We start from the raw sequence: 26,217 nt of genomic DNA, 5'->3' as shown, positions 1-26,217 counted from the left end.
TCCCACATCTTCATGTCATCTTTACTTGGATGTGGTTGTAAATTGTACAGAGGAACGAGCGCATCGCCGAGCCGCATTGTCTGCTCCTGCTCTATTGCTGCCCCCTCCTCTTTTTGTGTCCTCCTCCGCCTCGTTTGGACGCTTGGTGATCGTCTGGCACACTGAGCTACTTGTGAGTCCCTTTTCTCTGAGCTGTCGCAAATCACCGAGGACCAGACCACGTCCTTTCTCATCCTCACGCACACCAGTGGACAGTGGCCAGTGGTCCGGTCCGAAAACACCGCCGGACCGCCTCCAAACCGGCAACTTTACGCACGCGATTTACGCCGGCAGCAAGAACAACGAGGAGGATGGGTGGATGCTCTCCTCCCTTTTCATTCCCAGTGCACATCACCCCACCTGCTTTTTTTTTTCACACTGTAATGAGCTGAAGTACATCCGCATCCCTTCAGATTTGTTTGTAAAATCGGTTAATGGATACTCACTCTTTCGCCTTTTCCCTCCAGCAGCAGGCCTGCGGTTTATCCTCTCATCGTTTGGCAGCCGGCGAATGAGCACATGGTGCGGGGCGGGATGGAGCAGATGTGGTACCCCAAATCAGAGGCAGACTTAGAGCATGACATCACCCACGTATGGGAAACAGTGCATATTTTATGAGTGAGAGAGCTAAAGCCCCCCCCCCCCCCCCCCCCCTTTTAAATCCTGAACCCAGTCAGATGCTGAACATTCAGGGGCAATAACAAGACAAAGTGAATTAATTCAGCAAATATAAAAGAATGGATACGGTTTAATTTGCTGGGCCAAAAACGTTCCAAAGCCTAAATGTGTCAAGTTTGCAGCTTACTAAACATTTTAAGGACAATACTCTTTGTTTTTTACAGGTTGTGCCCATGCATTATTTAAATTTGCTTAATAATTTTGTCTTCCTATACCCTATAGGCAGGTTTTGGATTTCCTTCATTTCAATTGGATGTTAATTGTGACCCAATGAGCTAATCATTTCAAATAATATATTTATTTTATAATATACCTTAAAAATCTTGATGTTAGACATGATCTGCTTATGCCTTATCAAATTTTTGTCTCTAATGGAGAAACTAAATTTAATGCATTTGAACGTGTTTATATTTATATCAGTATTCATAACAAAATAATAACAAAATACGTCATGAATGAAACTGGTTGAATAGATATTTTTAGACACTTTTAAACACACGTGTAGCACAAGGATTAACATGAATTACTTCATTCAAAATTCAGGTCACTGAGACGTGTAAAGTACAACGCAGAGACTGTTGCGACTTTAAAACCATTGCTTTAAAAACTGTGAAATCTTGAGGCCACGTTAAGTTCAAGCATTAACCTCAGGACTTACATTAAATCAAATCTGCATTCATGTTTCTGAACTTATCCAAATTGAAAATTATGGACATTTTGGTATCTGTAGCAAAGTAACATTTGTATTCGTTGCATTGATAAAGCCTTTTCATTGTTTGCTCCTGTGTTTGTTGAACTGATATCAAATCAAGCGGCGCAAAATTTAATGTGACCTGTGTGTGTTTTTTAAGACTGATGATGCTGTTTAAAAACTCCATATTCCCGACTTTGCCTGTCACACTACTAAATTAAGTCATTCACAATCCTTTGTGGGTAAATGACGCAAGGGGTTAAAAGGTCCATCAAACAATACAAGGAAACTGGCAAAACAACCATATGCTGCTGACAGAATGTTCTCATGAGCTACACTCAGTTCAATCTGATCCTCTTTGGTCAGTTTTACCCGCTGCCATGTTGTAAATGACTCATTTACAACATGGCAGCGTAAAATGAGACCAATGATGTTTGCAGTTTTCATGATGATGGCACGTGGCACACATAGTCAATTCATGTTGAGATAACATGATATGGGGTACCAGCCATCTCATGGTTATTCATAAATTCTGTGCTTCTGGTAGGGATTGGGGGGATTGGGTGAGCACTGATGGCACAGAACTTGAATTAATAATCCCGGTTTTATTGCTCTTAAAAGCCACACAACCTCAGAATGGGTTCAGTCAAAGTCAAGGTAAGTAGGACGCCAATGACCAAACTGGAAAGATGCCATTTGGGGGTTGAGGTTTTTTGATGTGTAACAGAAGGAAAAGCATGAATATAAATAATGTAATGAATGATGGGTGGATTCTGGGCTGTCAAGCTGCTTTAGTTTCAGGGTCCTGGTGTTGTGCACACTGGTCTTCATCCTACTGACATGACTCTGTGAAGTGTAAATGCTCTCAATCAGACTGGTACATATCCTTCAATGACAAGTCAGATGTGAAAATAAGTCCTTTAATTTGTGAGACTTCTACACACAGAGGGCTCTCTCCGTGTGGTGTTGAATTTCAAGTAGCACTCCTGCCCCCTCTTCTTCTGGTGAATATCAGAATAACTATCAGGAAGATCAAATTCAGTGCGAGTGGGGCGTAATCCTGGATAATTGTCCGGCACAGAAGCAACCAGTGCACATGCCACTGTATTGTATGCCTGCTGAGGACAATAAAGAGATGTTTATTTGTTCCCCTGCAGTTTACGGGATTCCCTCTGGCTCCACTTGCATCCCTTACTTGTCTAATGAACAAACAGCGGTGCCAAAAGCACCACGTTCACACCATAGACTGTATATAAGGTCCACACCCAGAAATCCCACAGTGTTGTGATTGCAGGATTTATGGGCACTTTGTTCTCTTTTTAGCATACGTACTGTTTAATGTGACCTCAACTGATGATTGCCACTGGATCTACATTTGGAATTTGGGAATAAAACCTACTGTATGTGTCTGTTATTGCAATTTGTACCTGGTAACCTTGGTACTTGAGATTTCTGGTTAGCCGGGAAAGAATAAATAAGAGTTTGCTTCAATATCAGTACATTTTCACTTTATTTTAACAGGATATTATTTCATCAATATTGCTGCCCATGGAGTCATTGTCAGTCAACTGAATTCATATAAATACTGAAGACTTGAGAATAAAACTTGGTTAAAAAGTAGTAGGTCAGAAGCTGGTTGATGTGTAATGCTTTGTTTGTCATTTGTCTAGTATACGCACTGATGCTTTTACACCATAAAAGTTCATAAACTCATAAACATATTTTTAAGATGAAGGATTAGCAATAAGTATATTCTAAATTTTCTAATGGTTGTTAGTGTATTTAACTAAGTGTCCTTGCAGAATGTCTGTGAGATCCCTCAGACAATGTGACCACAAAGGCAGCAGCCACTGGCACTTTTCCACATCAGTGTCATTTCCTGTTGACACCGGAAGTACTTCTACGAGCTTAACGTAGCCACGATTTAATCTTGACCTTACAGTTTCCTCCTCCGTTTCCTGGTCGTCGTTTGGTTTCTATCCAAAGCAACAATGTCTGAAAGAAAAGTGTTGAACGTAAGTAAACGACCGAACATGTTTTGCCCTGTGAAGTCGTGTGAAGGTACAGTTAGCTGTGTAATCCACCGAGTAGGCTAACGTTAGCTCTGAAGCTAAGTGCGGTGTAGCTAGCAGTAATTGTATCCGCTCACATCAGACCTTCAAAGTACATCGTGATTGTATTTGAGGATTTTTAGAATGTGAAACACGTGGTCGCTGTTGCCACCAGTTTGCGTTGCTGCCTTGTTGTTTATTATTTAATGATTTCCGGTATCTTATATTTATGTTTTGTTTTCCCTCAGAAATACTACCCTCCGGATTTCGATCCGTCCAAAATCCCAAAGCTCAAACTCCCGAAGGATCGACAGTATGTGGTCAGATTGATGGCTCCATTCAATATGAGGTATGTCTTACTCCTCCTCACACTACATTTAACATTATCACCATCATCATCATCATTGTCAACAACAGCAGCAGCAGGTTTAACATCATGCAACACAACTTGCTCCTGGTGTTTCATTCGAGGATCAAAGTAGCTGTTTTCAACACACCGGCATAAACAACACAAGTGTGTGAGGAACGTTGACATCCAGCAAAGCGTGGGTGTCACAAGATTGCATTTGGGATCTCAGGACATTGATCCACTAGTGACCATGCTTTGCAACACATTTACATTTAAAAGCTTTGTGTTGGAGAACAGAGAACCAGCTTTCATTGAGAAGATCTGTCTCCGCCCATAGATCTCATTGTTCTCATGAAGCAGGTGTTTTTCACCTGGACTCTGGTGTAATGGGTTTCAACCTCTATTGAGCCAAGTGTCAACATTTCCTTGTGTTTTTCAACATAGTGATTGGTAAACACATGACACGGAGAAGCACATGGGATAAGATGTTTTTTGTTGAAAGAGTTGTTCGCAATAATAAACCAAAATATTAGTGTAAATTACTCTTTGTAGCAATTAAGGTCTTGTCGCTCATTGGTCAACACGCACAAACACACAGAGACATTTGAAATTGGACACTTATACCTAGCATGCTGACACATTTTCACTGAGACACATTCCAAGAGATGACCTAGAAAATGGAGAACAACCTCAAAACATAGTTTCAGTTATTGCTGACTATCTGTGGGATTCGATGGATAATTTCATCAAAGACGTAAGAGTCCCTTCTGATTTTAGTTGTATTTGCAGCTGGAACAGGACTAGCTCTTAGCGAACATGACTTTCTGATTCTAGATATGAATCCTGTGTCTTCAGCTTCTGTCTGGTTGTTTGCAGGTGTAAAACATGTGGAGAGTACATCTACAAGGGGAAGAAGTTCAATGCACGCAAAGAGACGATTATCAATGAGCTGTACATGGGACTCCCCATCTTCCGTTTCTACATCAAATGCACTCGATGTCTTGCTGAGATTACGTTTAAGGTGAGTTTTTAATGATCTAATTATTACAGGTACTTTACTGAAATCAGACCAAACAACTACTTTGTGACATCTCCTGCATAACATAGTGTCTTATTATCTCCCGTAGACTGATCCAGTAAACACAGATTATGCAATGGAGCATGGTGCGACACGAAACTTCCAAGCGGAGAAACTAATTGAGGAGGAGGTGAAGAGAATCCAGGATGAGCGAGAAGAGGAGGAACTCAACAACCCCATGAAGGTCGGTGCATAAACAATCAGCATTTGTTGTGTCACTGGGCAGCGTTCAGGCTCTTGCCCAGAGAAGCTAAATGGTTTCCATCTTCGGCCAGGTGTTGGAGAACCGCACAAAGGATTCCAAGATGGAGATGGAGGTTATAGAGAATCTTCAGGAGCTTCAGGAGCTGAACCAGAGGCAGGCTCAGGTGGACTTCGAGGGAATGATCGGCCTGTACAGAGATATTGAAAAGAGGAAGGTCGAACAGGAGAAAGAAGAGGATGAGCTGGAAACCAGGTTAGTGAATAAGGTTGAAATACACAATGGGCAGTAAAAGACGTTTTAAACTTTTATATTTTAAGTCTTTTCCATAATTGGATAAATATAAGTAGTTTGCCGGCCTTCCCTAAGACTACATGGCCACTGCATAATCTCCCATAGACCTGATCTCTGCGCATGTCTTTACGTTTGTCATTCACTCTTCTTATAATCAATGTTGACTTGAGCAGGAATCATTTTTAAAAAACGAACCGAGACTGAATTCAGACATTGTTTCTCAGGGACATGTTGCAACGAGCCCTCATAAAAAGACTGAGGGATTCTGACTCTGACCCGGACTCGGAGAAAGAAGAAGCAGAGAGCAGCAGCTCCCAGTCAAACAAGTCCAGCGCGAACAAACCTACAGACATCCTCACGGCTAGCAAACCCACAGAGACACAGGTTTGTACGACCACTCGCATACAGACAGTATATGTGGTAGTAGTGTGGAATTGCCAGCTCTGTAGTATTATGTAGTATGTGTTATGAAGAGGCAGCTAATAAAAAAAGCTTGAAAAGGAGGCTGTGAGCTGTGAATATTCATCTCATGCTGTGTTTCTCCAGGGAGCCTCAGCCGGAGTAGTGAAGAAGGCCAAGATTGAGAGCTGGGAGCAGAGTGTGGGGACACTGGGTGGTGTAAAATCTCTGGGGTCCCTGGTGGTGCAAAGGAAACCAACTGTCAACAAACCAAGTACTGCTGCTTCATCTTTGAAAACAGGTAACACATCAGGTTCTCAGTTTATGACCTCATGAATACTAGTAATGATCAGTACACTACATTTACACGTGTGATTTTTGTATGTTTCAAATTTTCCGGACAAACATCCATCTTTAGCTGTTTTTATTTACATCTTTAGTTAAACATTTGTAAACGATTCGAAAGTCACTGTAATCTTTTGCCTTGTTTTACAGATTCACTTGCATCAAAGACGACAGAGTCCACAAATGCTTCAAAGCCCATGATCACTCAAAAGGTCTCTTCGTCTCTCAGCCTGCTGGGCGCGTATTCAGACAGTGACAGCAATGACAGCGACTGAGCGGAAGTTGACTTGAGTTATTGACAAACAATTGTGATGATATGGACTTCTTTGCTCTGCACAAAATAGTGTGTAAACCAGCTCAAGTGTCTACCCCCGGAAGAAAAAAAAACTATGTGCGACTGTTATGAGCAGGAATTGTATTGTTTGTTATCCATATCCAGTGAAACCGAAATAATCTTCCGCGTCACATCCCACTTGTTCATAGACCTGTTTTTGTTGAGAATTTTACCTATACCTAATGGCAATGTTTGAATTTTTAATGTTTATTAAAATCAGTTCAACTGTAACAGTTTTGTTTCATGTAATATGTTTTACATTTTGCAACACCTCAAAATTCGGAGTTTATTAATGTGAATTGGTAATTCTTTGTTCTTATGGTCATTCACTGTCAAAACGTTTATGTAACTATACAAATCTAACTACAAACTTTTCTGGGAGCTGAAAAGGGTGAAATGAGCATTTGTAAAAGCACTGGCAGTGATAGGTTTTATGTAATTCTAGTCAATTTGTCATTTAACATTTGCTTGGACAGAAAACTATATTTCCATTATCAAGCTTGAAGACAATGATTTTCAGGTGACATGTTTATTTTACAGCTACATGCAGCTACAGTATTTTTGTTATGTTAACTGCAGATCCAGCTAATTGTCCAGAAACCTTTTGTGTTTTGTCCATATGTGGTGACAGGGCATCCGCAGGGTCAGGGCCAGCCCTGGAAATGTTGGCACCCTAGGCAAGATTTCAAATTGGTTCCCCCCAACATACACACGCAACCTGTCATGCATCCCCAAGAACATTTGGACTGTATACAGATGCACACAAAGGCAGACCAATTTGTAAGCTATAAAAAACAGTAAAAATATATAATAAAAATTTAAAAGAGTCCTGTACTGATAGCATATCATGTCATGTCCACCACACAAATAAACATTAATAATGTCCACAATCGGGGGGATTCTTACCTCTATATTGTTCTTTCTTCTCCTCCTCTACTTTGCGGTGCTTTCTGAATTGTGCACCGGATAATTTAATCTTTTTTCTCTTTGACTCTAACCGCAGTCTATCACCGCAGCGTGTACGTCAGGGACACACCTGAGGTGGAAGCGCAAATTCTGTGCGAGCCGCCACCTGACTTTTTAACACAGGGAGCCATCCAGGAGGATGTTTTAGATGCTGGCTTGCCTGTCCACGGAGCCACGGGTGGTGACATCAGCAAATGTCCCTACTATGCTGCCAAAATGAGTAGGTTTTTATACATCTCTTTTTATGCATCATGCTGCTCTGAGGAACTGTTCTTTTTTTCTGTTCATGCTGAAATAAAGTGGATTCACTTGGTCTGACGTTTTCGATCACATCTTCATAAAACACCTCATTAGCTTCACACTACAAACCCTGTGGGGGGGAAATGTTTTTTGAGAGAAGATTCCAGATTCATTCAGTAGACTGTATAGGTTCATCTCTCATCCATGCAGCTTCCTTCTACCAAGTTGTGTGGTTATTGGTCCAGTAGTTTATTACATAAACCTGTTGACTGACAAATCAGAGATGAAAACATAGCCTCCTTAGCAGAGGTAATAAAACCTCCACCCATTTATCAAGGAAATGTCACCAACATAAATAATTATTAGAATCACAACAGGAAATTAAAAGTAGAATGTTTTGAGAATATCTAAATAGTTGACAGGTAATTTTCTGTATCAATTCATTTATTAAAAGTTAATTTTCCCCTGCTACTTAGTCTATAGGGTTTTTATTTTGTGTTTTATTAACATTGTATATATTGGTTTATTTTTGTCATGCACTGATTGCTGGTTGTACAGCAAATTGCCCTTGAAGGATATTAAAGATTTTCTTTTATGGACAACTTTAGTTAATCACAAGCTGCACAAACCAAGATAGAGCAGCAGAGGAAACCAGCAGCCAGCAGGGGGCAGCCTCGGGACATCACAGCAGACTGTGATTCTTGTAAGGCGTCCGAAGACAAGGTTGGAAAAGTACTGGGTTATTCTCTAACAATAGGTTTTAAAAGTTTGTTAAATCATCCAGTACCTAAAAGCTAAAAATATAAAAGTAACTTTTAAGTAAGGCTGTCAAATATATGAAGTAAAGTAGAAAATATTTTCTCTGAAGTGTTTATCAAAAGCAGCATAAAATGTCATGGACACACACACACGATCATTTATCCATCTTCTTTTTGTGCTTAGTTCCTCACGGCAACCAGCAGGTTGTGTGGCCTAGTCGGTAGAGCGTCAGTTCACCGACAAGTGGGACCCGGGTTCATAACCCACTCTTTCCCATATTCCAGGTGGCAATACACTGAACTATTAAAATTGGCACAATCTCTCCTATTAATTGCTAAATATCTTACAGTATGTAAATTAAAAATGATTAAATATAGAAACAGGGAAAAAAAAAATTAAAAAAATAAAGCTGCCCGCGCAATTCCTGCGCACTGGGCTTCTGCGCAGGATGTGCGCAGTAGGCTTCGCAGTTTGTTTTTTTTTTTTATTAAATTTTTTATATTTCATTTAATTAATTTTTTTATATTTAATTTAATTTATTTTTTTAAATATATAATTTTATATAAAAAAAATTATATAAAATTTGTCATCATCATCATCACTGCTATCTTATATTTACTTTTCATTCAGCTGCACCCATCGTCGTTTTCTTTCACCAGCAGAAATTGGCTTGCAGAGCTTTGTCTCCATTATCAACTGGAGAAATTAAATAATTAAATTAATAATGATATTGTCCATGTGACTGAAACTACATGTTACAGACGAAGGGTTTACACCAGGTTTACACCAGGTTTACATCAGGTATACACCAGGTTCACATGTGTCGATCAGGCAGGAACTCGTGGCCCCACATTAGTGTCGACCCATCCGAAACCCCCTCCAGTCCCCTTTAACCAGCCGGAGACTGTTGTGTCGGGGACGGTGTGACTCTGCACCGCGGTCCGCTTGCTCTGCTCCAGGTCAGGCTAACGTTAGCTGCCCCACCTGACCAACGTTGGCACCGATTTCACGGACAACCATGTTTTGTCTTCCCGGTGTGGTAAACACCGGAAGATAGAACCCAGGAGAAAACACAACAACCGGACCCGAGAACCGTCAATGCAGAGAAAGAGGGTGAGTTCAGGACGCCTCGACGCTAGCTTCACTTAGCTTCACTTAGCTCTGGCACATACTACACATATGGCTAACATCGACTCGGCGGATTTAAACCATGTTTTCTTTTTCACACGTGCAACACAACTTGAGTTCAGACTGACATGTTCGTTTTGCCATATATCAATCAGAAGTAAACGCTTCAATCACCTGGTTTGATTAACTAAACTAATTGATTGGAGCCCCCGATTTACCCGACATGCTAACTAGCGGTTGTTGTTAAAGCTTGCTGTGATTTGCGGAATTGATCTAAAACCACACGGTCCGCTTTACCTCAGGGTCAAAGCTGTGATCGTGTTAAACGTGGAAGTCTTTTCTCTGAACCTGTTGATTATCTTTTAAGTTCGTCAATTTTGTCCCTGTCAACCATTGTGGGCTAACTGGGGCTAACACATGCAAACAAAAGCCCCAAAGTGACTCCAACTCCCGGTCACTGTTGTGCCATCAGGCCACTTAACTAACCGGACACTAATAACTTGCATGTTAATTATTTTTAAACGACTGGCTTCATGTTGTTCTATCGCCACGACATGACTTATCTCATCAGTGTTATTTATGTGTATTAAATACCAATTTTTTAAATATATATATTTATATTCTGTCTGTGCAATACAAGGGTTCATGTGCAAACCATTCACTGTACATTTTGTCACGCTGCACTTAATTTTCTTATTTCTACATGTCATTTATTCGTTTTTATTCCATTCCTATTTCAAGCATTAACATCTTTAGTTAAAGAGAGAGCTGCTGCACTTTATATATTATATATTGTATATTAAAAATAATTGGACAAATTGCACAACTTATCCCTATCTTCATATTGCACATGTAGAAAAACATTTAACAGTATAAGTGCCAATATTTCTACTTCTGTTGTATTCCATTTTTATTCTTTCTTCATTTGCCACTTCCTCGTGCTGCTCTTTTGATTGTTAATTTCCTGTACTGAGGATCAATAAAGGTTCATCTAATCTTCTTGAAATGTATGATCAGTATTTTAATGTTGCCTGCTGTACAGATGTGTTTACAGGCCATAAATAAATTTGATTTGAATGTCATCCCCAGATCCATGGCAAAGTGGCTGAAGGACTACCTCAACTTCGGCAGCAGGCGTGACCCTCCACAGCCCCCGAGGCCAGATTACACCGAGAGTGAGATCTTGAGGGCTTACCGAGCTCAGAAGGAACTCGATTTCGAGGACCCATACCAGCCATCGGATAAGGAGCAGCAGAATGGCGGTTTCAGCTCCTGCAGTTCCACAATGAGCCTTCCCTCTTTCCCTGCATTTGGTTCAGTGCTGCCGAATGGTGTGGAGGTACGGTCTGCTTCCATCCATGCACAGATGGATGAGTTTACTTTTTGGATGATAAATACTGAGCTCATATTTATCACCTCAACTGCTCATGTTCCAGATTTTTCAGCATTTGTTTGGATTATTATTGAAAGTGTTTCGTTTCTATATGTTACATTCCAGGTGAAAGTGGTGTCTCCTAAACACAGACTCATCAAAGTGGACTCTCAGGAGTTTGGTCGCTGTAAAATCCCCTTGAGTCCTGTGTTAGCTCAAGAAGAACCAGTAAGTGTTCTCTTTGTCTTCTGATTCATTTTCCTTGCTGGGAAAAGTGAAATTTCTCACATTTCCAGATCTTCCTCCCCATTTTTCTTGTTAAATCCTTATTGTTTCCCTCTCTCTCCCAAGGTGGTTCCCTCTGCCCCAGCAGCTTCGGACAGTGACACAGACTACTCTGACCCGTTTGATGCCCGTCCAGACCCAAGAGTGAGATCAACCTGGGAGCCCAAACCTGCACCGACAGACTGCTGCAGCTACATGGAGCCATTTGAGGCCCAGCGGATCATCTCAGGTTTATCACAAGCTCTTAACTTCTAGGTTAAAATGTGTCATTTATACAAAGGGACAAACACTAGCATGTTGTTACCGTAAAATTCAACAGGAAGTAATTTGATCTGTTTGTTTTCTTCTAAAAGAACTGCAGCACGGCGGAATGACTAACCGATCAGGAAGTGGAGATCCTGGTCAGCTGTATGATAACCCATACGAGGAGAGGACTCTTCACCACCACCGCGCCGCTCCACCAGCACAACAGCAGAGTCAGAAGGTTGAGGGCGGACTGGGCCTGATAGACAGCAGGGAGAGCCGGCTCCCACAGGACGATGAGCGGCCAGCTGATGAATATGACCAGCCCTGGGAATGGAAGAAGGACAACATCTCCAAAGCTCTAGCGGGTACATTTTCATTCTTGTTGTTCATTGTCCCGGTTCCTAATGTGTCTTAAACTAACCGGCTGCATCTTCTTTCTGGCCACAGTCCAGTTTGAAGGGGCAGAAAGGGAGCGATCGCGAGCTCAGACAGAACAGACCAGGCTCACGAAGACGGGAACCACCTCCACCAGTGCCGAGGCCTCTACACTCCGTCTGGCTGGTGACACCCCTCCACTCCTGGGGGAGAGAGTGGATCCGTTTCTGCATCTGGAGAGACAAGTGTAAGTCGACATGTTCAACAACTCCATTGGGACGGATGGGATTTTATAGAGTTTTTTTTTTAACATCTGGAAGTGTAAGGGGCCACGAAAAATCTTTGATATTTCCTGTATAGTGTATGAAGTCAGTAGTTACGTTTATTATTTTTCCAGTTGTATATTTATGTGTCTGGTGGCTCACATTTGTTTTATTGCAATGACTCTTTGTGGTTTTGCATAAAAGGCCACTGTCAAGCTATCACTCGTATGTTATTAACATACCGTTTTGGCTATGGAGCATTTCAAGCATCATCTGCTCACAGTCTGTCATTTGTTTCTCTAATCGGGAAGAAACAAGCCCTCAACGGCCACAACGTCAGACTTGTTTGAAATGCTGAACAAATACAAAATGTGAATGGTGATTCAGAGGTCTGGAACTAGGCTGTGTCTCACAAAGTTCAGCTGCCTTCGCTGGCTGTGCTGCAGGAAAAAACAATCGACAATGAAGGACTGTGACTAGGGATTCAATTTAATTGATGACTTTACAGATTATTGTGTTGATCAACGGTTAGGTCAATAAGATGTTGGAACGTAGTTTTAAAAATCGCATTAACTTTTCCCACTTTTCAAGGTCTCCCGCATTTTAATCTTAATTTTCTACTTTTTCCAACCACCCGTCAAACCTGAATATTTTCAGTTTATTATTATTCTTCGTTAGGAGGCTGGGAAAACCAGAAACACGTTTTAGAAGCTGGTTGTAATGTATTTTGGCATTTGGAAGATGAAATGATCGATCAATTATCAATATATTTGGTTTCACAGTTTTTAACAAACTGCAGGTAAAGAACTACAGGAGGCAGTTATATACGCCCAGATAACAGCCACTCTGCAAATGTCTCACTTGTCAGGGAAAATATCCACTGAACAGTCACAGGGTGTTTACAGGAAATCTTCACAGTGTAACTTTAGACTTAAGAGAAGAACCGACATCATAACGAAGTGTTTCCTCCCGGTCACCTGCAGATGGTACCATGGAGCCCTGAGCCGTTCGGAGGCAGAGACGCTGCTCACTCTGTGCAAAGAGAGCTCCTACCTGGTGAGGAACAGCCAGAGCTGCCGCAACGACTACTCGCTCTCACTCAGGTAGACGCTCCTATTGACTCTGTCGTTTACACTCGCTTTCAACACATTCACGTCTGGACTTGACTCATCTCCGTGGCAGTTGTATCTGTTGGTTTGTCTTTAATTTGATGTTTGTGTTATTACACTCGTCCAGCGCAGCTATCGGAGCAATGTGTGAATTTGTGCGACAGGGTGGTGTTTTTTTTCTCAAATCATACATTACCATTGTGCGCTCACTGGAAATGGGGATTGTAACATTTTAAAGGCTGTTTTCACCTGGTAAAATATATTTACTGCTTTGCTTATTTGACTTTAAAGCGTGTGTCCCATCTTTCATTTTACAAATTGAAACAAGTTGGTGTTCACACTGAACGTTTTGACCATGTTGAGTCCCAGTGCCCAGACGCTGGTAGTGTACTGCATGGTGGGAAACTACTTGAGATGCAGCATTTCTTCAGCTGTGAGCTGCACTTGATCTAAAAATAGGTCTCCTCATACTGTGTTAATTTGAACATCGCTGCAATCTCTTAAAGGGGAATTCTAATCTAGTTAACTGCATTGCTCTGTTTCCAAAATTATCTGATCCAGTTTTTGCCTCATTTGGGATTTGTTTCAGAATATTCTCAGATTTCAACCTCGAGGCAACTTTTAATTTATCAACTTTTTTCCGTCTACACACTTGATCTATGCTTCACAAAGGGCTGTTCACCTGTTAAAGATTCAGTGTGTAGAACTTTGTGACATCTAGTGGTGAAGATGCATGTTTAGGCCGAATACCCCTCACCTGACCCTCCCTTACCTAACATGAAAGAGAACCTGTGGTCGCCTTCAGTTGTCATAAAAACTCTAAAGCTGTTTAGTTGTCCAGTCTGGGCTTCTGTAAAAAAACATGGCGGCCACAGTAGAGAAATATACAGGAGAAGGAGACAACAATTTAAATGATTACACACTAGTGAAAACATCACTAGGATTATTTTATATTCATCCCTTTAACCTAAATCTCACACACTGAACCTTTTTTAATTCAAAATCCAGTGAAGCTCGTCAACACAGACTCACCTCTCCTGTTCCTCTTTCCTTATTTCCCAGGAGCTGCAAAGGCTTCATGCACATGAAGTTCACTCAGTCTGGAGACGGGCGTTATGTGCTAGGGGAGAACAGCCCTCCCTTCTCCACCATCCCCGAGGTCATCCATCACTACACGACACACAAGCTGCCGATCCGAAGCGCAGAACACATGTCCCTACTGTATCCTGTCATCGTTCAGACCCTCTGACGCTGACCAACACAAACTCTTTCTCCCGGTGCTACTGAACACAACATATACTCAATATTTAACCATGTCTACCCTCTATTCCCACACGCCTTTTGGTCTTAGCCACTCTTCCAGTACGGCCCACAGGAGATTGGACTGTTTGGTGCCATTGTTTCCTTTTTATTTTATTTTTGTTCCCCACAATCCCAGTAACTACACTGGCAGTTTAATGACAGAGCTCAGTGCCTCATGAACCTTCGTCTGTGAACTGGTATCATCGCTGAAGTTCCTGTACCTCGATTGTGATCATCTATCGAGTTTGGTAGCTTCGAAGTTTTAGTTAAGAGGAGAAATACAAACTTCAGTCTTGAGGTGTCTGAAGACAAAAGAGTTTTAAGGATATTGCACTGAGATTTTGTTGCTGCCGGATGCCTGACAGGGTAACAGTGGTGCATTCCTTTCAGCTTAAGCATGTGCCAGTAGTCCAAGTTGATTATTCATCCAATGCAGTTATTCACATGTCAATATCTTGTTATAAAGTGACACACAAATCCAAAAGGTAGACCTAGTCGGTAGAAAATGCAGTAAAAATGTGCTGTAACTACAAGCAACACTGTTTTCATCCCTTGATGTCAGTTACAAACCAAACACTTCATATGTAACCCCGGCTGTGTGTGAGCTCCGGGTTTCACAGTGTTTCAGACGCCTGAGCTGGTGAATGATTGGAAGCTGCAGTTCATCAGGTTAATGAGTGTGAAACACAACGGACACGACTCGTTAACTTCACACAGTAACAGACTCCTGCAATACTAGTTTAGAGGGTAATTACTACAGTATTATATTGAAAGCTTGTGGCTTTGTGATCACGATTATAAAAGACGCTTTGGTAGATTATTTACTGTGCTTTTATAAGATATTATGTCTGTTGAAAATAAAAGTTGCCTGTTTTTAAATCACCTGTGCATTGTTTATTTTTGTACTCGCCTTTGTGACTTTTATATCTAAAGGTTTTAGTAATTACAAACTAAAATTGTGGTAGGATTGCTGCCTACTGCAAAAGCTGAAGATAATTTACCTTTCGGCCTTGAATGAATGTATGAAGATGCTGTTGAAGTGGAATTAAGAGATGGACAAGTGGAGTGGAAACTTAAATGTGTGGCATCAAATGGGAATCAATAGTATTGTGTTTTTGAAAGGATTTATTGAAATATTTTTTCCAAGTATCTTAGTACATGCATCCCTAGGGTCCTCTCCTGTTTCTATCGACAAATCAGGTATTTGAGGATTCAAATAAGAACTGTTAATATTTTAATGTTGTTCACCCACCTTTTCACAGACTGCAGTTGTATACTACCTTTTTGTGTGCATCTATAAAATGTATACATTTATAAATGGTAAAAAACATTAAAAAAAAAAAAAATGTCGTTTGAATGTGTTATCAGCTCTAGAAATGTATTGTAAAAAGTATGATTTAGTGACATCTAGTGGTGAAAATATACAGTGCAGTTTAAATTACTTCTGCAAAAGTTTCTATCTGGGCACAAAAAAAACTCTATATCCAGTATGAACACAATCTTTAAAGATGGGTAGTGTACTTTTTTATCACTAATCACAAAGAAACTGCACTGTAGGAATATGTCGTATTTGGATTATTTTATTTTTTGATGCTGTATATTTAATCATATAAAATCACAATAAAATTTGTAGGAAAATCGTTTGGCATAAATCAAGAATACATATCAGGGCAATGGCATTTCAGTCAAAATCACTGCTTCTGAGTTTCCTGTTTCTGTGGAATCACATTGATGATAATCTTGCCCATGTTCTTATTGGCCTCCATGTGCCTGTGAGCCGCTGCGATGTCCTCCAGGTTGAACGTGCTGTCAATCACCGGCCTCAGGGAAGCAGCCTGGTCCGAGAAGTGCGGTACCACTCGAGTAGAAAAGGCTTGGACCAGGTCCGCTTTGTACTGAGGAGAGAAAAAGTCCATCTTAGTCACAGACGTGTGAATAAATACAAGAGATGTGTTAACAGCATAGAAATAGACATATTAAGATGGAGGACATTATGGATCCACAAAACGGATCGCCCCCTGGTGGCTGGCTGCTATATAGGTCATAAAAACCCACTTCCAACTAATACGTCATTGTACACGCTTTAACTTTTACTCAAAGATGGTTTCTGTCATTTTATGTAGTTCTTCTCAAACTGATAAATGTTCAAATGCTTATTTTGCCAGTAAGTTTGTTTTCTGCTAGATATTTGCTGTGAAAATGGGATGAAATGTCGTGATTGACAGCTGAGACTGACTCACGATTGGTTGAGCCTGTATAAAGCCAGGAACTTGATACCACAGCTTCATCCTCTAATCGCTTCTGCTCCAAATACTAAAGACGGCAGCATTCGTGTTCGAGATATTTTGGCTTTATTAGAAGTGGAGACACATCGTCCATCTACATTTACTCTATTTAAATTGCTTCATTTGGCAAAAACAAGACACGAGACTGCTCATAAGGGAGCAATTGAAACCTGTCAGATTTTCATTACATCTCTGTCAACTTGTTGTTAATTTGTTGGAACTCTCACCTGAAGGCTGCGGGAGCGGAGGAGGCTGCTGAGCAAGTGTCCTCGCTTGGCGAGCAGCTTGCCCAGGAAATCTCCCTCCACCGCCCGGCCGCCCATGGTGCCGTACAGCACCCAGCGTCCATCCGTGGCCAAGCAGCTCACGTTCTGCTCCCAGTTACATCCGCCAATGCAGTCCAGTATGACGTCTGCTCCTCTGCCTGTGAAATTACAATGAAGTTATTGTATTATGAATATAGTTGCAATATGTATTTATTTTAAAGTCTGGTGATATTCTACTTGTCAACAAATCCCATGAAAGATCAGAACCGACAATGAGCAACATATGTTCCTTCATTCAGATGCAGACTGTTGTTTATTTTTAGTGGAACTAATAAACGAACATCATCCCTACTTGGCCTCCGATTGTGTATTAATCCACAGCTGAAAATAGTCCCAAACAAATTCAATATTTCATCTAGAACACCATTTTGAGAACCCCCCCCAAAAAAGCTGTTTAAGGAAATCATTTAGCCTTTTGAATAAACTAGGTCTCTATATGTCCCAATACAATCCCAATGTTGGTTTTGGTGTTTTGGGGGATTTGTTGACTGGTTCTGGTGACAAGAACAGTAGTTTATTTAATATTTCCATCAACAAATGACAATAGCCAATAGTCATTATGAACCACGATCTCTATTATGATTGTGAAGAAATAGAAAGTGTATAGAATAAATTTACAGACTTGCATCATATTGGATGAATCAAAAGTGCAATATCATCATAGAAGTGATTCCACAGTTCACCTCCTGTGAAGTCCTGGACTCCCCGTGAGAAGTTCTCCTCTTTGTAGTTGAACCTGGCTGCGGCTCCCAGTTCCTCGGCCATCTTCAGCTTCTCTGCGCTCCCGGCCGTGACGATGGGCACGGCGCCGAACAGACGGACCAGCTGAACGGCAGCCGTCCCCACGCCGCTGCCTCCAGCGTGAGCCAGCACCACCTCACCCTCCTTCACCTGAGCTGCAGCCGAGAAGACAGAGAGGGAATGTGCTGATGAAGGAATTCATTTTAAATAATTGTTTTCATGTGTCTTTCTTGAGGACACAGGGAGGAATGGATGTTTTAAAAAGGTATTATTCCTTGTTTATTTTACCTTTTTTTTTATAAACAACCAGTTGCAACTTAAATGATCCGTCATGAATAGATGTACTATTATTTATGTAGCGATTATCAAATCAAAATGTGTTTATTAATTCTTCATCAAATATGCCAGTTTAAACATCTATTATTTGATGTTTGGTTGTGTTTTTTTGTTTGTAGTTGCTGATATACCGACGAGAGCCAGCAGCTGGAAAGCGGTGAGCCAGGCCTCTGGGATGGCAGCAGCCTGAGACAGGGTGAGATTCGGGGGAACGGGCATGAGGAGCTCCTCAGGCACAGCAACATATTCTGCGTATCCTCCTCCACTGAGCAGGGCCATGACCCTGTCCTCCGGCCTCCAGCCTTGTTTCAGCCCAGGGCCCAGCGTGTCCACGGTCCCAGCCACCTCCAGGCCGATTATGTCGCTCTCCCCTGGGGGAGGTGGGTACAGTCCCCGCCTCTGTGGAAAATCAAGAGCCCGGATGTAATTCACTTTATTATTTGGCCGCAATGCATCTGATTTCTGTCCACAGGTGATAACATAACCAGTGTACCTGCAGTAAATCTGCCCTGTTCAGAGCAGTAGCATGAACTTTAATCAGGACCTCTCCATCTTTGGGTTGAGGTCTGGGGACAGTCCGCAGCAGCAGATTCTCTGGTCCTCCGGGGACGTCCACACACACCGCCTGCATCATCTTGGCAAAACTCGTGCAACACTTTCTCCAGGACTAGTGAAGGAATTAAGTTGGGTTTAACTATTCAAATACCAGTGTTGCATCCCCTATAAATGCTGTGTCCAATTCAACCTGAGGCAACTTCATGAAAGCTTTTAGTTTGGAATTCAAACACTCACTGTCTGGTAGACGGTTCCCCATAAAACTCTTCCAGGGTGCAGGATGTGATGCATCTGACAGGTCCAGCAGAGGCAGCTGTGAAAACAGAACAAAAGGGAAGTTAACCTCAGTGGCAATGACGGTTCTTACAGAAACTGCAAATGTGATCCTCCCAATTAGTTATAGATCACATAACAATATAATATCGAACTGCAAACATGCTTTAGTGCCTTCTTACATAAAACAAAAGCACTGTGCTTAGTGTTGTATATGATTCTCAGAATAAACAAATACATTTTCTTTACTCCAGTCCATACTTGATAAGTTGTGAATGTGTTTGAGTTTTTTTTCTTATATATAGAATTGTCCAGCCGAGCACACAGTTAGACATTAATGGATAATTGCAGCAATAATTAGGTGTAAAGATATTAACTATTTTTTAATGTATCTAATTGTTTAATTCGTATTTATTATTGTTATTCATAAACAACAGTTTTTGGTTAAGCTGTTAAATATCAAACCTTGATTTGTTTGATGAAAACATTTTAGGAATCATTGCATTTTTTAAATTTGAAAATATCAACTTTCACTCAGACTCTAAAAAGAAAAATCTGCATTTAATCAGAAAATCTGTTTCAGTTGCTGTTCTAATAATCTGAGTGAACCAGCGTTTTAAAAACATCTACAACTTGAACAGATGATTTACGAACCAAGGACATGGAAAAACAAAACTATTCAGCAGAAGAAGAAAGAAGAAGAGAAAGAACAGTTAAAGGTTATTGAACTAGTTGTACAAGTTATATATTTGACTGAGGATCGGTTACACATACCCCCGTTTCGCAACGCGCATGCGCTGAAATGTGAACAGATCCGCTAGTTACGTTTATTAGGGAATTTAAAGTGTTTAAACTGGCAACAGATGAATGAAGTTGTATTAAAGTTGACACGAGAAGCAGAGGATGCACCCGCGCACAGTTTACAGTGTTAAACAGTGTTTCTGTATCTGTACATTATGTTCAAGCAACGAGAAATGAACTCACCTGATAAAAGACGTTTAAAGCTTCATCAACTGGGAGAAGAGAAAGTGAGATTGTGGGAAGTTTTGTTTTGTTGCGCCATGGTCGTCCTCCTCCTCCTCCTCCTCCTTACCACCAAACTGTGGAGAGGAAGAGGAGGAGGCTCCAGGCTGCGTGACTGTGACGAGCCATGTTAAAGGAATATTACACAATAATCAATAATCATATTGATCTTCACCAACAGGATCAGTGAGGATGTAAGTTTAGGACCAATTTGAATATTAACAGGCAAAACAAGTCCAGTTGAAGTAAAGCAAATGGAGCGATACAGTAATGTACAGTTATATCTTTGATGGAGAAGATAATAGAGCTGCAACTGCCATGCATTTTTAAATCATTGAATATTCTCTCTATTAATCAACTCATTGTTCGGTCTGAAAATAAGTTTTAATAATATTTAGGTTTACTGTCAAACAAGATGAGGGAGAGACGGACCCAATTATACCTGGAACCAGAAGATTGTGGCTTAAATACAACTTAAATAATTTACCATGTAATAAAATTGAGGTTGTTTAATTTCTCACATCATTATTCCAGCTCTGGTGGAGGGAAAACATAAAGTATTGTCATGGGAATATAAGGAGGAAGTTTTGCTTTGAGTTTCTTTTGGAGAACTCATGATCTCAGTGTCTCTACAGCCTCATTACATTATTGTTAAAGACACTAACACTAGCCTGCAGTGGTTTTCTCTTATACTATATTTGATCTATTATTGAAAAAGTGTAGATGTAGCCTTTGTATTCTGAACATAGTTGTATCCCTGAAACCTAAAGTATAACTTGGGGATCTCAAACGTTGAGCGATCATGTGACATCGGTATTTATTGGGGAGCGTGCAAGAAGCTCTGTGGCTGTGGAGGCCTCCTGAAATCCAACCTCACTGCAATTAACCAACAATCCCATTCACATAATTACAGATACAATGGGGCTATTATATTACACACGCTCACACAGCCATAGCAGCAGACTGTCTAGCAGCACTCTGGGAAATGATGCACGCACATCAGGTAACGACATTGCTTTTTATTATAAAGAGTAACATGACAAAGGAAATGGCGTAAAAACATGTATTTCTCCATCTAGGTCTTATACAGATGGATCCAGTTCACAGGCGAGCGGTTCTGCAGAGAGAGCTGAGAGTGTTGAACCAAAAGGCGCACAGGGATCTCCAGCAGAAACTGAGCACGTTGGACAAACAGTTCCGCTACACCTGTAAAATGCTGCAGCAGAGACGGGACTCGCTGATAAAAGAGCAGAGACGAGTGGTGATGGTGAAAGTGTGCGAGCCCAAAGCCACAGGCAGCATCGCCATGAAGGACATCGGAGAGCACAGGGACACGGAGACACGCGTGAGAGGCGTTCACACGTCCGACGGCAGGAGACTGTGCTCCAGCAAATCCAAGCATCACTGTGATGCATCGGAGGAGGTGAAGCAGAGTCGGTCGATATCGGCGCCGCTGCCGTCCACCGAGCCCACGAGTCCAGTGAGACACCGAGGCTACGTCCAGAGCAACGTGTCGCTCATGCAGATGAAAAATATTGCAACCATCGACTCGATATCAGAAAAAGAACTGGCCAGGCAACAGCGGAAAGCCCGTGAGGAACTGGAGAGGGTGAGGCGGCTTCAGAGAGAAACGTTACACAAGAGGGTGGCGGCGTTTATAGAGAGTCTGAAAGACAGAAGCAGTGTAGACATACTGGAACCTCCATAGAGGAACCTGAAAGTCATCGTCACAAATGTATCATCTACTCTCTCTAGATATCTGTACTTCATAACCTGTGATTAAACGATATTCCCCATCTTCTTCATGGTCATCAACGCTTTGTGCAGCGGAGTCTCCATGAGCAGGCTGCAGTTTTTCCTCCACTCTGAGGACTCAAGAATCTCCTTGACTGAAAAAGAAATATACGTACATATTACAAAAGGCATGTGGGTCCTGGTCTTGACATGTTTGCTGGGAAGGTAGATGTTTTAATATTTTAGGTTTAATACTTTCTATAACGACATTTCTTAGTTTATTACCATAAACAAACCTATTCAACAAACTAATCTGCTTTAAATTATTAATATAATTCATCCTTTTACTTTCCTAAATGCTGATGTGTAACAGAGCTGTGATGAGAAAGAGGGTTTCCCCTCTGATACAGTTACTATTTGTTTAGTCCGTTGAAAGTCAGGTGGCTGGAAGTGAAACTTGACGGTGAAAAGTTTCAGTTTAATCCTCTGTTGAATTGAATAATCTTCAGCACAGATAAACCGTCATAACCAAATATAAAGACCTTTAGAGGAGCTGTGAACTCATTACATAGAAGTTTTGTGCTGTTGGTGGAACAAGATAAGTTCATCAGATAGTTCAATGTGGGCTTATTTACCACTATTTGTTATTTTAAAGAAAATAATTATTGTGTCACCCATAAACAGCTAGAGGTGATTTCTTCAAGCTGGTCCCAAAGAGAATATCCATAAAAATATTTGTCATTTAATTATGGAAATAGCTACTGATGAAGTGTCAAAGTGTATATTTGACTTCTTTTCTCAAATCGAATGTGCTAATATAAAGAATAAGACAGAATTAGTGCTTGGTGATAAATTACAGAAATGTTGAATGTGAAACAGTGCTCAGCTGTGTGTGTAAGTTAAAGTCTGGATCACATTGGGTGCAATCACACGATTTCAATAAAAAGTACGCAAACTTACCATCACATTCAAACTGGACTCTTGTGGGGAGACATGCGGTGTGGTCGCTGTAGTTCAGCGTGCAGAGGATGGCGGTCTTCGTCTTCGGCACAGTGAACATCAGCACCAGTATCGAACACAAGGCGTTGCTCTCCATCACTTCAATGGTCTTGTGCTGCTCCTGCAAACGGACGGAGGACAAAGTCAGTCAGGGTCAAGTTAAAAAAAAAGCTGCTTTGAGTTATAGCTGCATAATTGTTCTGCTTTATGTTTTGGTTTAGATGCTAAAGCACAATTCAGCAGTTGTATATCAACCTTTAGCGTCTTTTTAAACTCAATTAACCTTATCAAAAAAGGAAGCCTTTTTAAACCATATTAATGATGCAATTGCTTGTTATCACCACTAGAGGCCAGATTTTTTTTTATATCATTTAGCAGCTATAGAGGCAGGTGTCTCAGGCTTATCAGAACTCAACCTGGCACCTTGACAAGCTTCAGCTGCTGCTTGCGCCCAGCGAAGGCGTTGAGGTGTTGGCTGAGTGTTTCCAGAAAAGCCCGAATGTCCGTCTGCATGTCGCCCTGCTCGGCGAGGCTGCTCAGGGGAACGAATGGGGGGACGTTGTGGCGACAGATCCTCAGCGTCGGCTTCAGGTCCATCTCCAGGTTGTAGGTCTCCAGGCAGACGCCCTCGTAGGCCGTCGCCACAGACACGCACACTCCTTTGCCGTGGCGCGTCTTGACGATGTCGTACCCGCCTGGTGACGTGAGCAAAAGCATGAGGAGGATTGTCAAGACACACTGATGAGAATGGTCTATACACAAGGACACAGGTGATGGTTGGTACCGATGAGGTGATGAGCGAGCAGAAGATCTTTCACTCGTGTGTGTCTGGCCATCAGCTTCAGTAGCTGTGAGTTCTCAGAGTCTTCATCCATTTCCTCCTCCTCCTCCTCCTCCTCCTCCTCCTCCTCGTCATGTGTGCTCTGTCTGTCCAACGACGTCCTCAGTCTCTGAAGACTCTGTCACAGGACAACGAGCCATCAGCATGCAGTGCAGTATTCAGTGAAGTGCAGAGCTCTCACAAGGCCCAACAGTCCCCTCAGCACACCTACATTTATAATTGGGATCTGCACCAGATGTTCCTCAATAGATATCATGTGTCTGTACCTCTATGAATCCCCTGATGGGTCTGTATCTTCATCAATCACATGATATGTCTGTATCTCTGTCTTCACCTGATGTGTCTGTAGCTCTATGAATCACCTGATGTGTCTGTATCTCTGTCTTCACCTGATGTGTCTGTAGCTCTATTAACCACCTGATGTGTCTGTAGCTCTATGATTCACCTGATGTAGCAGTGTCTCTATGATTCACCTGACGTGTCTCTACCTGTTTGAATCACCTGGGGTCTGTAGCTGTATGAATCCCCTTATGTGTCTGTATCTCTGTCTTCAGCTGATGTGTCTGTAACTCTATGAACCACCTGATGTGTCTGTAGCTCTATGAACCACCTGATATAACTATATCTCCAACAATCACCTGATGTGTTTGTATCTCTGTCTTCAGCTGATGTGTCTGTACTTCTATGAACCACCTGATGTGTCTGTAGCTGTATGGATCACCTGATGTGTCTGTAGCTGTATGGATCACCCGATGTTTCTGTAGCTGTATGGATCACCTGATGTGTCTGTATCATCATCATCAATTACCTGATGTGTCTGTAGCTCTGTCTTCAGCTGATGTGTCTGTAGCTCTATGAACCAGCTGATGTGTCTGTAGCTCTGTGAACCACCTGATATAACTATATCTCCAACAATCACCTGATGTGTTTGTATCTCTGTCTTCAGCTGATGTGTCTGTACTTCTATGAACCACCTGATGTGTCTGTAGCTGTATGGATCACCTGATGTGTCTGTAGCTGTATGGATCACCCGATGTTTCTGTAGCTGTATGGATCACCTGATGTGTCTGTATCATCATCATCAATTACCTGATGTGTCTGTAGCTCTGTCTTCAGCTGATGTGTCTGTAGCTCTATGAACCAGCTGATGTGTCTGTAGCTCTGTGAACTACCTGATGTGTCTGTAGCTCTATAGATCACCTGGTGTGTCTGTAGCTCTATGAACCACCTGATGTGTCTGTAGCTGTATGAATCACCTGATGTGACTTTATCTACAACAATCACCTGATGTGTCTGTATCTCTGTCTTCAGCTGATGTGTCTGTAGCTCTATGAACCACCTGATGTGTCTGTAGCTCTATGAACCACCTGATGTGTCTTTAGCTGAATGGATCACCTGATGTGTCTGTATCTCTGTCTTAAGCTGATGTGTCTGTAGCTCTATGAACCACCTGATGTGTCTGTAGCTCTATGAACCACCTGATGTGTCTTTAGCTGAATGGATCACCTGATGTGTCTGTATCTCTGTCTTAAGCTGATGTGTCTGTAGCTCTATGAACCACCTGATGTATCTTTAGCTGAATGGATCACCTGATGCGTCTGTATCTCTGTCTTAATCTGATGTGTCTGTAGCTCTATGAACCACCTGATGTGTCTGTAGCTCTATGAACTACCTGATGTGTCTGTAGCTGTGTGGATCACCTGGTGTGTCTGTATCTCTGTCTTCAGCTGCTCTCTCCGGACCCTCAGCGCCTCAGCCTCCGCCCTCAGCTCCTTCACGCGGCTCCTCTGCGGGGGGACATGTCTGCGGCTCCTCGCCTGGACCTCCAGGAGACTCAGGAGACTCAGGACTCCTCCTGCGGGTCACACACACACACGGACTCAGTGGCTCCCATTCAAACACACGGCTGTTAGCATTAGCTGCTACAGTCACAACAAACTCCCTCCCAGTCTGTGTAGCTCACCGCGGCCTCAGTTACCTTTGGTTGACGTTCCCTCCATGTTTGTTAAGTTGTCTCCGTTATGTTGTGTTTAACGATGTGTTTATTGATGTGTTTATCTTTGTGTAAACACTCGCTACAAGTTGTGTGTATTTCTAGTTTGGCGGCTTCTGAAACGTCATTGATGTTGCGTTCACGTGTTGTCGAAGTAATTGGAAAAAACTATTTTCTGACGAACTCACGTCAACACCCCCTCACAACTCTGTGAGTACACACAAACTGTTTTCAAAGACTACGAGTTGTTAGCTTCGTGAGCTCAGAAATTAAATGTTTGAAAGTTTAAGCTAAAAGGCGTGAGTCACGTATTGCATATAGAATTTATAAAGAAGGCCAGGACATCATTGCCTGAAGTGGCTCACATCTGTTGCTTGATATCTTGGTTGCATTATGTTACCTTATATGTATTTTTACTTGTGAAACGCTTTGTAACTTGTTTCTTTATTTTATTCTATTTTTATAAAGAAAGAAAAAAATTATCTCATATTGTTTCTAAATTATAACGTAAAAGCACATGAACACATTGGCTGTGTCCAAAATTGATAACGTATATTTATATATTCCTTTGTATGGTGAGTTTTATAGCCAATAAAGAGAAGTGGG

General features: G+C 41.6%; 4 protein-coding genes across 4 annotated transcripts; 2 read left to right on the top strand and 2 right to left on the bottom strand.

Annotated features, from left to right (window-relative positions):
- Nucleotides 1-3,281: 3,281 nt before the first annotated feature.
- On the top strand, nucleotides 3,282-6,691 carry yju2 (YJU2 splicing factor homolog). Its single transcript, XM_053434339.1, has 8 exons — nucleotides 3,282-3,423; nucleotides 3,708-3,808; nucleotides 4,685-4,829; nucleotides 4,936-5,070; nucleotides 5,162-5,343; nucleotides 5,607-5,766; nucleotides 5,929-6,082; nucleotides 6,277-6,691. Exons 1-8 carry the CDS (start codon nucleotides 3,400-3,402, stop codon nucleotides 6,399-6,401), a joined length of 1,026 nt encoding a protein of 341 aa, XP_053290314.1. The 5' UTR covers nucleotides 3,282-3,399; the 3' UTR covers nucleotides 6,402-6,691.
- A 2,481-nt stretch (nucleotides 6,692-9,172) lies between these two features.
- Nucleotides 9,173-15,387, top strand: LOC128451160 (SH2 domain-containing adapter protein F). The gene is made up of 8 exons (XM_053434939.1): nucleotides 9,173-9,538; nucleotides 10,643-10,892; nucleotides 11,052-11,153; nucleotides 11,277-11,439; nucleotides 11,564-11,821; nucleotides 11,904-12,078; nucleotides 13,078-13,197; nucleotides 14,266-15,387. The coding sequence occupies exons 2-8, from the start codon at nucleotides 10,647-10,649 to the stop codon at nucleotides 14,450-14,452; spliced, it is 1,251 nt and encodes a 416-aa protein (XP_053290914.1). The 5' UTR covers nucleotides 9,173-9,538; nucleotides 10,643-10,646; the 3' UTR covers nucleotides 14,453-15,387.
- Nucleotides 15,388-16,069: 682 nt separating this feature from the next.
- tp53i3 (tumor protein p53 inducible protein 3) lies at nucleotides 16,070-20,139 on the bottom strand. Its single transcript, XM_053434940.1, has 7 exons — nucleotides 20,006-20,139; nucleotides 18,986-19,061; nucleotides 18,687-18,860; nucleotides 18,325-18,592; nucleotides 17,800-18,012; nucleotides 17,018-17,214; nucleotides 16,070-16,400 (listed from the first exon to the last, which is right to left on the bottom strand). The coding sequence occupies exons 2-7, from the start codon at nucleotides 19,037-19,039 to the stop codon at nucleotides 16,197-16,199; spliced, it is 1,110 nt and encodes a 369-aa protein (XP_053290915.1). The 5' UTR covers nucleotides 19,040-19,061; nucleotides 20,006-20,139; the 3' UTR covers nucleotides 16,070-16,196.
- Nucleotides 20,140-21,029: 890 nt separating this feature from the next.
- cenpo (centromere protein O) lies at nucleotides 21,030-25,737 on the bottom strand. Its single transcript, XM_053434875.1, has 6 exons — nucleotides 25,597-25,737; nucleotides 25,319-25,473; nucleotides 23,562-23,736; nucleotides 23,201-23,472; nucleotides 22,739-22,898; nucleotides 21,030-21,933 (listed from the first exon to the last, which is right to left on the bottom strand). The coding sequence occupies exons 1-6, from the start codon at nucleotides 25,616-25,618 to the stop codon at nucleotides 21,824-21,826; spliced, it is 894 nt and encodes a 297-aa protein (XP_053290850.1). The 5' UTR covers nucleotides 25,619-25,737; the 3' UTR covers nucleotides 21,030-21,823.
- Nucleotides 25,738-26,217: the final 480 nt, after the last annotated feature.

The sequence above is a fragment of the Pleuronectes platessa genome, chromosome 11 (assembly GCF_947347685.1).
Source record: "Pleuronectes platessa chromosome 11, fPlePla1.1, whole genome shotgun sequence".
NCBI classification, from domain to species: Eukaryota; Metazoa; Chordata; class Actinopteri; order Pleuronectiformes; family Pleuronectidae; genus Pleuronectes; species Pleuronectes platessa.
Note: the sequence above shows the minus strand (reverse complement) of the source record. Positions and strands in the feature narration are given on the sequence as shown.